This window comes from Echinococcus granulosus (assembly GCF_000524195.1).
Source record: "Echinococcus granulosus chromosome Unknown EG_S00037, whole genome shotgun sequence".
Classification (NCBI taxonomy): Eukaryota; Metazoa; Platyhelminthes; class Cestoda; order Cyclophyllidea; family Taeniidae; genus Echinococcus; species Echinococcus granulosus.
Window position 1 is genome coordinate 848 of NW_020170417.1, and position 12,963 is coordinate 13,810.

The 12,963-nt window shown below is 43.3% G+C and overlaps 3 protein-coding genes across 3 annotated transcripts; 2 read left to right on the forward strand and 1 right to left on the reverse strand. All coding sequences in view use genetic code 11, as the record gives it.

Moving 5' to 3' along the window:
- Nucleotides 1-916: 916 nt before the first annotated feature.
- Nucleotides 917-1,801, forward strand: EGR_05197 (hypothetical protein; the record flags this gene model as incomplete). The annotated part of the gene is made up of 1 exon (XM_024494446.1): nucleotides 917-1,801. One exon carries the CDS (start codon nucleotides 917-919, stop codon nucleotides 1,799-1,801), a length of 885 nt encoding a protein of 294 aa, XP_024351067.1.
- Nucleotides 1,802-3,564: 1,763 nt separating this feature from the next.
- Nucleotides 3,565-4,080, forward strand: EGR_05198 (Tubulin polymerization-promoting protein; the record flags this gene model as incomplete). The annotated part of the gene is made up of 1 exon (XM_024494447.1): nucleotides 3,565-4,080. The coding sequence occupies one exon, from the start codon at nucleotides 3,565-3,567 to the stop codon at nucleotides 4,078-4,080; it is 516 nt and encodes a 171-aa protein (XP_024351068.1).
- Nucleotides 4,081-11,115: 7,035 nt separating this feature from the next.
- On the reverse strand, nucleotides 11,116-12,705 carry EGR_05199 (hypothetical protein; the record flags this gene model as incomplete). Its single annotated transcript, XM_024494448.1, has 1 exon — nucleotides 11,116-12,705. One exon carries the CDS (start codon nucleotides 12,703-12,705, stop codon nucleotides 11,116-11,118), a length of 1,590 nt encoding a protein of 529 aa, XP_024351069.1.
- Nucleotides 12,706-12,963: the final 258 nt, after the last annotated feature.

Here is a 12,963-nt window from a genome sequence, read left to right on the forward strand (position 1 = left end):
CAACGTCACTGATCCCTCTTGGCGCCTTGACTGAATCTGCGGTTTCGTCCAGTTTAGGGATTTGATTCAAGACGGGGAACTGCGTCAACCATCATGCTTGTCCATAGATAGATGCAGGAACACTGGCCTAAAAGCAGATTTGAGTAAGGAAGTACAAGATTTAAAATAGGTCCATGGGGGACGGTGGGGAAAATCCGTAACGAAACTTCCAGATGATTCACGGCTAGTGTCGCTTCAGTTGCTAATAGCTTTTCTGCAGAACACGGGACTGGGAGAGATGCCGAAGGTAGACGTCAACATCAACCCCTCTGTTGAGGGTCATCACCATCCTCCTATCCATAGCATATGTACTTCTTCCGCTCCACTAAGGCTTATCACACAGAAGTGGAAAATCAGGATACATGTCATTTAAGATCGGGTTCGCTTTCCGCTGCCAACAATGTAGCGTCCCGAGACTCCCTGAAGACGAAAGAACACACAATACTCGTGCAGAATATATACATTTAGCACGGAGAAGGTGTCTGGGCTATTGGCATGGCCCAAAAGGCCAGCCCACCCAGCGAGGTACAAGGGGGCTAGTTCAAAGTACAAAAGCGGCGCCTCACCAGAACCGAGAGGTAGGCCACTATCGTATTACATTCAAGGTATTACATACTTGGCCTGTAGTGTGAGCCTTTTTAAGGAGCTTTTACATTTTTTTAATGTTTTCATATTTCATGCAGTCATTTTCTATTTTTTTTTGTTGTGTTGATGCGAATTTCCTACTAATTTTGCTAATCCGCACTGTCCTTAAATCAAAACAGTAGTTGTTCAAGGTCAATTGCGTGTAATACTTAAACCTTGGATTCTAATGATGAGAGCATCCTTCCAAAGCTCACTAACATGACATTTTTTGTCGCCTACTCTTATGCATTCGATGAGTCAGCAAGGTCTCATGGTTTCCAGTCTGCCTTCTCCAATTACGTACAATATTTGCCAATGCCTTAGTTCCTTGGAAATAGTCAACGCCTGTACTGCCATTTCGAAGTGGAAGTGGATTATTTTCACTCCAAGAGTTCAGAATTTACTTCGTCGCCATATGAATCGATCGGCCTGGTTAGATAGACGACTATGTGAACTCACCTTGAAGCAAACTTCATTGTCAGCAGACTATATATGCCAAATGGTTCGCTATCACTCCATGCAAACCGATTTGTTTGATCGAAATTTTTCAGAGTTTGCACCAGTAATGACTATGCAGACGTTCTATTGTCTTATTCTTGGGCCAGCGGTTGATGCAATTGGGTTTCTGGACAGTTTCTATACCACCCTCATTCGTTTAATGGACACTAATTCGAAAGGTAAACTGTTCTCCCATCCAGTAGGCTGGACGGGTAATGGAATCTCAATCCGCATTCCTGTGGAGGGAAACACTACTTCAGGTGATTTACTTATCGAAGTCTCCACTTTGCATGCACGATTCAAGGCCGACCGTGAACGTCAGTCAAGCCGAGTGAAGGACAGTTTTATTGTGACCTCTGGCCATTTAACAAGACAGGCTAGTTCTATGATCGAGGTTAACGACTTCGTTTTCTACCTAGTGGATGCTCCTCAGAGTCACACAAGCTGGGATGAAATCCGATGCGAATTGACAGCTATTTCTCGATCTCTTTCCTCCAAACAGACACTTGTGGTGATTAGCGTGTGTGCAGCATCCAGCGTTGAAGACAAGGAATTTGACTGCGTGTCAGAAATTGCCCGGAACCTTGGTGGTGCGGATCGCGGTCCACTTGCGGCAGCTGCTACGAATTGGCGAGTGTAGTGTCTCAAACACACCAATTCTCACTACCTCAACTTAAATGAAATATTTCAATGGACCTGTTTCGATATTTTCTTTAAGCGTGTTCAGGAACATCGGCAGGTTTTATGTAACTCGACCACCTTCTCTTCGATATGGGACATGCTCTCAAAATGGTTTTGAGTTTACGTCTTACATTTTTTCATATTTTACAATAAATGGTTTTATTTTGGCTTCGTTTGTGAATGTTGTTGGTCAGTCGGAACAGTTCTGCCGGGTTCCGTCATTGCATGGTACGCACAAACTTGTTACTAAGTTATAAAGACATCGTTACCGTTGTTTTTTTCACATGTAGATTTCGCGGGCAAAATACTCTCATTACTCTCAAAAGATTTTGCAGGTCTGGATTGTGACTCCACCATGAATTCTTCTTCTGCAATTTGGCATGGTTAATTTGTGGGATGCTTCTTTACAACCAATACCTACTTTTCTTTACTTTCTGTATTGACGAATTTTACTTCAAAACTTGCAAACTTAACGCTGCGAATTTTTTCGATGGTTTGAAGATGAGTATTTTTGTTTACTCAAAGATTAGGATTTAACTTGCTTCGAGTGAATATTGTATCTGGATTGTTTAGAGAGGCAGTTGATATAAATTTCACAAATTTTTTTCGGTTATGAGCATTGGATTTTGGTTCAGAGGGCTATCTCTCTTCGTAATTGATTTGGCTTTTAAGAACACGAGTTAAATTAGGAGAGGGTACCTAACGATAATTGGGCCTACGATATGATGCAGAATGATTGAGGAAACGCTAGATAGATGTGCAGTGTGAAGGGGAGCCGACTCTTGCTTGAATAAGGCAAGAACTAATTTTACAGCGTGGAGCTCCACGTGTAACTGCGGGTGCGGTTTTCAGATGGAAGTGTGCGTACAATAAAAGCTTCTATGCTTACACTATGAATTGTGCGATTATCCACTCAATTAAATGGCACAAGTACCACTCCGACTTGGTCAAATTTACTCATTGATTATGGGTGACTTCTTGTTAACAAATTCTACAACTGATGAATGTCATCTTGATTGGCATTCACGAAAGTTGCCTTTAATTTCACCTCACAGATTTCAGCATATCCGCCAGGGGGAAACAAACAAAGCGAAGTGACGTGAGATTAACAAGTATGCCCTAATGCATGACGCGTAAGCCTGGAGGTGCTGCAGGATGAATGCCATCGAGGTGTGGGTCTTCACGAGCAGCCGTAGGAATATGTAGTTATTCAAATGCCTCACTATAGCCACAGTACTGTAACGCATAAAGGAACTTCAACCACCAGCGTTGCCATTAAAACATCCATTTTTAGGTTGAGGGAGTATTAAACCATGGTTTGATATGATTGACCTTCGTACTTAGTAGAATATTTAAAAACGGAACTCAAAATTCAACTTTGGAGAATGTTTCTGGGCCACTTATTCTATAAGTAGTATATTTATTGGTGCACAAGACTAAACGCTTCTCCATTGGATATGGTTGTAGATAAACTATTTATGAAGCTGAAGACTTACTGCCCTGACCAATGAAATATCACGCTATTTGACGGAACAGTAAACATAACAGTGGCCTACGGTCCCGGTGCATCGGTAATGCTCTGCGGAACAAAAACATCTCCGACCAATACGGAAATTCCATAGGTCTGATTGGTCATTGTGGATGATTATTTCACATTAAGCGCATACCAGTGGTGCTCAATCTTTGGTCAGGGTATCTCTTGCACACGCGTACACATACTTCATGGAGGAGTCGTTTTATGCCTTTTGCGATTCTGTCAAGAAGGGTTCCACCACGTGCACTGACAAGACCCTGAAAAAGATCTGCACTGATTGCAATATCTACTGCAAAGGCATGGATCAAAATCGTGTGGACATTCAATTTCGGAAGCATCTTGGTGCAGGACGTCGCGATGTCGACTTTGAGGGCTTTTGCGCCTTTTTGGAAGGCGATTTGGCTGATGCCTACATGGATGCCCGCCATATGGATCATGATGCTGCGGTGGCAGAATTACAATCCAAAGTGGCCAAAGGTCAACCTAGCGCTCATGGAGCCACCTCAGTGAGTAAGGATAGTGCTACGGCTCGTCTGACCGATCATCGGGGCTACACAGGCTCGCACAAAGAGCGGTTCGATCTGGAAAGTGGAAAAGGAAAGGGAAAAGAAGGTCGAGAGAACCTGCCAGATAAGAAGGCTCAACAGGGCTACGTGGCAAATTATAAAAACCTAGATAAATATGACCAATTGCATAAAAATTAGTAACTGCACTTTTTTACTGCTTTAACTCTCTCTCCACACTTTTTCCTTTGTCATTCGTACTCGATTTTCTTCTAAAAATCATTTGTTTGTGTACTGTTATAGAGTGCTACATATCCTTTAGTTGCTCTTACTTTTGGTAGACTCAGAAGGGCGTTACCCTAGTGTACTTGAAATGGAGTTATCTTTCCTGTAACGTTCTCACTGGGCGAATTGTCCAGAGTTACCTCAGCAACCATTAGTAAAGGCATTGTGTAGGGCCTAGCTGCATTTTAGCGCATTCCCAAAGCCTAAGAAGGCGTTATACTCCTTGGGTGTCTTTGTTGGCACAGTGCGAACTTAAAGTGATTTCAATTGGTGCCCTGGTATATTTCAAACCACTGATGTTGGTACTTGCCTTAGTGGAAAATTAACTTAGCAGAGGTGAGGCATTGCGATTGTGGATGGATGGAATGACTATGGATTTCATAGCATTCAAACGACCCTCTTAATTCCCTTGTTCATGCGGGAAAGTGAATTCGCGAATTAACTATGAAGGTGGAGGTATGGGAAAGAAGATTTTGCTTCAATACATGTGGACTTTGGGGAGAAATTATTTAAAACTAAAATATTCTTTAGAAATTTCTAGCGAAATTAGGAAACCATAATCTGCAAATAACTTTGTGGTAAAAAAACGTGTTTTATGGACTAATTCAAGAGCAGAGAAGCAGCATATTCAGTAACGCTTTATTGAATTGTAAGGAGACCATTGTAGAGTCTCGAGACTTCCCTGAAGAAAAATGGAATCAAAATACTCGGGCAGAGTAGGCGTTATTGGCATACTGGGAGGATTAGGGCTACCACCATGACACGGAGGCCAGACCGCTCGTCAAAGGTACCACAATGGAGAAACCGTAAGTGGCCCTTTGCCAAGATGGTGAGTTAAACAAACAGTTAAAGCATTACAGCGACAAAAGTGTTCGTCACAACGACTCAACCTTCAGAATGCGTGTAAAGAAGTTGGTAAGGTCCATTAGTATATAAATGCTTTTTTTTTTCAGATAATTTTACTTATGGTGGTTTCAATGATTGTGGTTACTTTTTATTACCTTCTTGATGGTCGCGAGGATTGCATTTTGAAACGAGTATTTTACGTTTTCCCCTATGAAACGTTGTAAGATGTGGAAAAGGTTTAAATACTTGTATCCGAGCCATTGTAGGCGGATTGGGAATTAATTTACCATGCTCTGGTGTGTCATGTGACTGCTTCCTTATTTGTGCATTTGAAACACTCACCTAGTGATTTTTTTCTTGTAAAACGGTGTACTATCATTACAGCGTCCTGAGAATCCCCTGAAGAGTAACACTCGAGCAGAATATGTCCTGTCTGCGTGCGGAGGAGATCAGGGGTTCGTAGTTGTTTTCCATGTCTACAATTGTTTTTCTTTTAAACTTCACCTAGCAATCTCTTTTCCCAGTCTATTTAAGGCGAATTAAATTTTATTCAATAAGAATATATGGGTAACTGGGGTAATTTATATTCCTCTGACAATGCAGTAAAAATACCTGATCAAGGGAAAAATCATCCTCTTATGTTGACTGTGCCGAAAGCATATTACTACCTATATTAAATAAGTAAGATGAATCACACGAAATGGCAATAAGGCAAATCTCATAAACCGCAAAAGTATGGAATACACAATTACATGATTAAGAGGCGAGAAATAAAAAAAAGACTTTGAGCCAGTAAGAGACTGACAGTTAGCAGTTTTGAAGTCAGAAAGAAAAAGGAATCCAATCTGGTCTACTTTAAAGTCTGCGCCCCATAAAAATCGCTGATTTTTATCTATTTAAGTAACTGTAAGTGTTTTAAAACTTTAGTTGCTTAATTCCTCAGGTTTTACATTTCAAAGAAACGCGCTGGATTGAAACGTCTCCCCTAAAAGTACCATGTGGGGGTAAAAAATTTTCTTGTACTTGTAAGGCAAGGAAGCGTAAAGTTCCCGCCACCCCTGGCGCTCGTCCCAGCAATCGGGCAGTGCGTTCGAAATTGCTGGTCAAGTTCATACACTAGTTCTTATCCCCAAACTTTCGCGAATGCGCAGTATTTTATTTCAAGCACCGAGTAAACGTCTAAAATGTTAAGTAAAGATGCAAATCCAAGATAAAATAAGCATTGCCTGACTTAAAATGCACTTTTATTACCGCAAATTTTGCCTTTGCCGTTAATGTTACCAAGTCAAAGTTTATTTAGCAAGCATTATGAGGTTTTCCGTACTTCAAATGAAACATTTGACTAAGACACATCATGCCTCTAAGGAAAAGAAAAAAAATACGTTGAGTGGTGTCAAATTAGAGCAACGATATGCACTTGCCATCCGCTGAGCCACAAAGCGAGCTCACGGTGCTGCGTGCGTAGACGGCAATTTGTCGGAGGTTGCAACACCAATGTGATTCAGTCGTGACTGTGCCCTCCTCCCTTTCGTTTATAGAAGGTGGTGCATGACATCGCCCAAAAATGATGCGTAGTTTCTTCTAGCTGGACATATTGTTCCGGTGATGGTGAAATTAGCAAACAACCAATTTTACACAAATTAAAATGACATCTATTTAAAAAAATTGTCGGATACTTGTCGTTTTTGATTAAAAACATAAATGCTGGAGATCATATGATGGTCTAGAATAGCAAGGGGAATGGAAGGGGGACTGCTTCCATTAAAGATTGTAATCAATTACGTTTCCTTGCTCTGGAAGCAAATAAACCTCCTCGACTCGTTACCACAGGCAACGCGTAGCACTGGCTGTTCACTCAGATTGACGAGCTATTAAGCAGACTTTTCAACTCCTTTTTAGTTTGCGAAATTGTGCAGCAGCAACAAATTTTAACTAGATTATGTAGACGTGTAGGGAATGGATATGTTGTGGGCCATCTTGGCGTCATGCCATCCCATACATGCCGGCTCTTTAGCCCTTATCGGCTATCCTTTACTTCATAGCCTTCCGACCATGTTGACAACTTTCTTGAATGGTTTGAATTATTACAACATGAGGAATATCTTGATTGCCAGTGATTAAAGAACATCTAAGTAGATGCCCTACGGACGACTTGTCAGTCAAGTCGCGTGTTCTGCAAAAAACGCAGTCAGCAAATGGAGGGACATCAGATTGAGACGATTTGTATACGCATCCTATGGAGCTGACTACGATAGTTTGACACCTCTTCAACGTTTCTAGCAGCTGCATCCAAGGAGACAGACAGTCAAACTGTATTAAAAGGGGAACAAAGCGGTGTGGAAGCCTATATACAGAACATATTAGCCCAGTAATGATTCGTTAAATTGTGTCCTCTATTGAAGTAATCCTCTTTTAGGCAAGCATTCTCACGACCACTAACTGATACATAAAATGGACTTGTTGTAGAGCATCTTCCAACCTCCTCCCCCCATACAGTTCAAAGGGTATTTGAAATTCCTTACTACAATGAAATTAAAGAGGCGCATCACTGACTTTGTGATGGTCGTAGCAAAAGGGTGACCTGGGGGGATTTCTAGGAATGACACTCGAAAAGGCCATCCTGTACTTTACTGCACTGTTCGACAGATTATTTTAGGTAAAGGCCTCTTCAGTTCCCACAGTTTGTACTTCCGCTTTGGCGGTATGTTCTTTTGGCCTGGTTTAAGCTACCGACTACTTTCCCACTAGTAAGGCTTTTTACGACTTCAGTGGACGCTTGGATCATAAAAACCCTCACTGTAACCTTTTTTCTCCGGAAAAAAATGAAACTTTTTCTCACTTAAACATGTACTCAGGTCGTTGTTTAGCTAATGAAAAGTAAAATCTTTTGTAACCTCAGGTGAAATATTTCGGGTGCACTTACCACTCCGTTTTTATTTTAATGAGTAATAAATAATAAAGTCAATAGGCCTACTTATGAGGTATTATCCTGCGAATTTTGGCCCAATGCTACAAAAGTATCCTTTTGTCCAATGCGGCCTCCCTCCCTCCTCCCCGGCATCCCGCCGAAATTGCCAGAAGCACTTATGTGAAGGAGGAAACAACACCGACTAAAGGAAACGGCGGGGTGAAATATAAGTAGCCACCGTTACACTTGGCTGTTTTTAATCGTTGCTGCGTTCCTGTCCTAGTTACCGACGCAGTGGCTCTTTTTCATGCAACTTAATGGAGAAAGGAAGTCGTGATTTATTGTGTTCCTCTTAATGGCCAGTCAAAATGCATATTTTAGAGTTACAACGGCACGTAGAATCGGTGGCTATTTACCAAGCGGTGGTATTTTTGCTATTGCGAATGCGAGAATTCGCCAACTCTTTACCAACCATAGTGCCGCTATTCGACTCAGACGCCATAGTGATAGCAATAAATCGTGCTCAGAACCGATTAATGGGGCATAAATAGCATAAAATATATGCGGATTCTTCCTGGGTCGTTCGTTTTTTAAAGTAGTTGAAGTAGTCTCACTGACGGGTGGTGGTGATCGTAAAGTGGATGTGTGCGGTGAATAGTGCCACCAGCAAATGCCTTCCACTATCATCTTATCAGCTGTGTTATAATGCGTTGGCTTCTACCAAGTTCCCAAACAGAACATTCAAGGAGGTCAATATTTTATTACTGGGGTCTGTATTACCGACCCATGTGAGGGAGCCAAGGGCACGGCGCGCACGCACACATCTAGCGGTTGCCTCTTGAGGGAACAAAGCCCTTTCACTCTCGCACACTTATAAGCTCTTGATTGACCTCAGCCTCCCAGGGGTCATTAGCACGTTCGAAGCCTCCCTGTTAGTGATATTGCCCAATCAGGGCAAACAAACAAGAACGCAAATTTCAAATCCTTCTGGAATGGTCGGAAGTTGGACGCAAGAAGGAATAATTTACTTTGAATAGTGCCTAATACTTCGCTGAGGGTAAAAATTAGTAAAATAGGACTTGAAACATCTAGATAAGAGGATTTTGAATCAGTAGTTATTCACGGAACTACTACCGCTGCTACTGAATTTGCATTTCTAATAGTAACTCTAACTTCATGAAAAAAGTCCATTTTCTCGAAACCAAATAGCAAATTTGGGAGAGTGACGGTAAAAGCGTTTTTTATACCCTATGTGCATTGTTTTAACACCGACGTCATTTTACTTTCGCCAACTTACTTAAAAGCTCTGGTTAAGTTTTCAAGGAAAAGTAACCGGTTCCAGCTTGGAGGGTGAAGTAATTGAGGGCAAATGTTCCCGCAACCCAAAATTAAGTGGTGGTAACTTGAATGCTCCCAAAAATATGGGTGGCACTTTCTAGGAAACACGAATACATTTAAAGCAGAGGCCGGAGGCTCAAAGTTATTATAAATTACAACGCACCGCTAACACTTGTGTTAGTAGACTGCATCCCCCAATGAGTGGTCCTTTTATCTAACAGACAGCCAAAAACATTCGTGTGAATTTCGGATAGTTCCTTGTAAATTGTAGGGCCTTATAAAATGCATGCGACTATTTATGCGTGTGAACTATAAGGCATGGTAGCATCGCCCTCCTCCTCTCCCTTATGTCTAAAGTGTAAGCGTTTTACAGGCTACAGATTTAGTAAGACATGAATTGATTGAGGTCACCTCACTGATAGGATTTCACCACAGTCAGACAAGATTGAGTTTAATTTAGTCAAGTTAGTATGGACTGTAGATCCGCTACTGAGCGACCAACGTCGTGTCAGGACCACAATGGGAGAGGGATGAGAGTCAGTGCAATCTCAAAGGGCATTCTTCGAGCAAGTGGAATTTCATGCATAGAAAGGTGCCTTAATGGCGGAATGCCATGAGGGAACTTGGAACATCGTCCCATGAAGGATTTAGCTGATACAGAAGCTTCCGACGCAATTGGCAACTTTTTGCTCCATAGCTTGAATCCGTCTGAGACGGTCAACTTTTGCAAAGTGGGGCACACTTCGGGATAACGCGTGTTGCCGCACCAAAAACAGTATCTTTAATGGGTACTGTTCTCTTGGGGTTGCCCTTTGGCAATTTTTCACTTGATAAAAGCCAAACCAAATCTACCCAAGCGATGCAGAGCAAATGGCTACAACTTGAAATGCCTGAAAAAGTTCTCTCCCTCATCAAAAACAGCCAGAACTAATACATAGTGTGAAAGTTGGTGCTTTTACAAGAAAACGCAAAACGTCACGCCTTATATGACAAAGTCAACAAATGAGATATTGGCTTTGGCTAAAGATGGGAGAGCGGTAGAGTCTCACCTTACCCCCATACCGCCGTACTCTGAAGATAGTCCTCTGAGCGCTCAAGGTGGCTATCACATGGTCTAGCCAGCAAACAATCACATGGGGCGTGAAAAAAACAGAAGTATTCAAATATGGGCTTTGCGCTTTGCCATGATGTTGGTGTTAAATGGGTTTCATTCCAGGTGGATTCAAATCAGATTGCAAACACGATGTGAGGGTTCACACCTTGTTTGATGCGTCTACTTCATGTTGTAGACAAAGCATGCAAAAGCCGGCCTACTTTACGGGACAAAACGAGAAGTTCTAATGTGCCGTCATTTCCAGCATCTGATTGGTTATTGAAGCTCTGGGACCACGCCCATTGGCTACGGCTAAATTGTTCGACGAGTAAAGTCGAGGGGGTGGAAACGAGGACTAAATAAAAGAGTTTAATTCGAATCTGGTAGATGAAGATACACGTCTCTGCCCCCAAGTGACAGAATAAGCAGGACAAAGATGAAAAAATAGGGGTGAAAGGTCTCCTGAAAGCGATATGTGGGTTGTCAGATGGACATCAGTAACATGTCATTATCTCTCTCTCTGGGGTTTTTGTGCGTGCAAGAGCGGTAGAGTGGGAGTGTTATTTAAAAACAAAGAAACATAAAATATCGCTGTTGGATGTGACCACGTTTGAAAGGGCGGATAGAAAGGAAAGTGGAGAAGCATTGAATGAGTGCAGTATGGAATGGACACATTCAAAGTTATTAGTAATTTTTCACTGTCGTTTCTCAACAACTCTTTCGTGAAAGACATTTCAAAGCCACCTTCACATAAGAAGCGTCATAACTATTCCTCTGCCATCGACACAGCCACGGGTCGAAGGTACTTCAAATTCAACCACATGAGGCTCTGAATGAGAGTCTTGATATCATTGCTTGAGCACTTCTGGAGCCTCCAGGGGTTCGGCAACTCAAAGAGCTTCAAGGCTGAAATAACCAAAAGGATGGAATCATGCCATGCTGCTGTGTATTCCGCCCCACTGTAGCTATCTCGATTCACCAGCTCTGGTTTCGACACCACCGGAGGCGACGCCGCAGATGTTGACGCTGCTGTGGTCTTCTGGAATTTAATATCCTCTTTTGGCATGATGTAGAGCACCACCAGAGGAATGCGTCGACCCGTACGCTCCGGAAAGGCGCGCAACACAGCCCTCAACTCGTGATATAGGAGGGTCAGTTGTTCAGCGGACTCCCTCGCATCGATGGCGTAGATGAGACCGTCCAGCTTTCGACAAATCTCCCGCATCTCATGCGTCACCTCAAGGTGCGAAAGCAACATCTCCGGTGCAATTTCCCGCTCTTCTTCCCGCTCTACACCCTGTTGGTGGAAGAAGAGCCTACTAACACGCAGACGAGTATACTGGTCATTGAAGACATGTTTTAAGTGAGGCGGTAAGGAGTAGAGATAGGATAGGTCAAAGGTGAAGTCCTCATGTTGGTGACATTGGCAGGGATACTCAGTGGAGTGGTGAACGAGTGGTGGGGAGACACTCTCCGTCTCAGCCGATCTCATCGGCGGTACAGCGGATGCGGACAGGCAGGATGTAAAGCGGCTCATCGTGGAGGTGTTTGAGGGCTTTGGAGAGTCGCAGGAGGTCTTCCGCGTTGAGCTCGAGCATCGTGTGGACCCGTCCATCACAGCATGCTGTGCCTGGGCGAAGAGACGTAATGTGATGCCCGACTCAAAGCCCATGTGGCCGGTGAAAACGTTGATGGGCTCAAAGGAGCGGGTGTGTGTGTCCACCATCTTCCAGAAGAGGCGACTTGTCCACCGGTGATCCAGTCCCGGACCGAAAAGCGCGAATCGCGGTCGGTTAGGGGAGGCCCCAGCAGTTGAAGCGTTAGCGGGGCTAGAGTTGCGGGAGGGGAGGAGGCTTCGGACATGATATATTATGGAATGGATGAATGCGGAGAGGTGAGAGGTGTGAACTTCGGGTACAGTAGAGGGGGTAGATGGAGGGGAGGAAGTGTCATCAAGTTCGCCGCTGCCGCTATCACCGCCGTCACATTTAGGAATGTACTGGCTGAGAAAGCGGTAGACAGTACGCGGATGGATAGAGGAGGGATCGTGAAACGGACTTTTAGGAAGGAAGATAGGCATGTCACGTGGTGGGGGTTCAGGGCAGACTATAGTGCACCAGCGCGTTTCGAAAAGCTTCACCTGCCAGAGGTGCCAGTCAAGAGAGAGGCGGCGCCAGCGTCGACACACTTGACCGCATACCAACAGCTGGTCCGCATCAAGGAATGAGAAGATATGCAGTAAAGTTTCGTTGGGCAGGCGTGAGAAAGGGTCGATGGAACATCCTACATCGCTTGTCTGAGGCATCGTGTAGGTCAAGTGGCACAGCAGGGAAGGCGGTGCGGCCCTTAAGGGCATAATTCTGACTTAATCTACAATAAAATCAACCACTCTTAGTACAATTCTAAATTTTTGATCAGCATTTATTATCTGGACATTTATTGCTGATGTCAGGCATATGCGACTCCCCGATTCGCACCATATAAAACTGACGTCACAAATATGTGACATACCTTTCATCAGCTTATAACAAGTAATTGCAGTTAATCATGTCTCAGCAAGATCGATTAGACTTAGAATAAAAGAATTTAAAGCTCTGTAGCCGGCGAAAAAGCT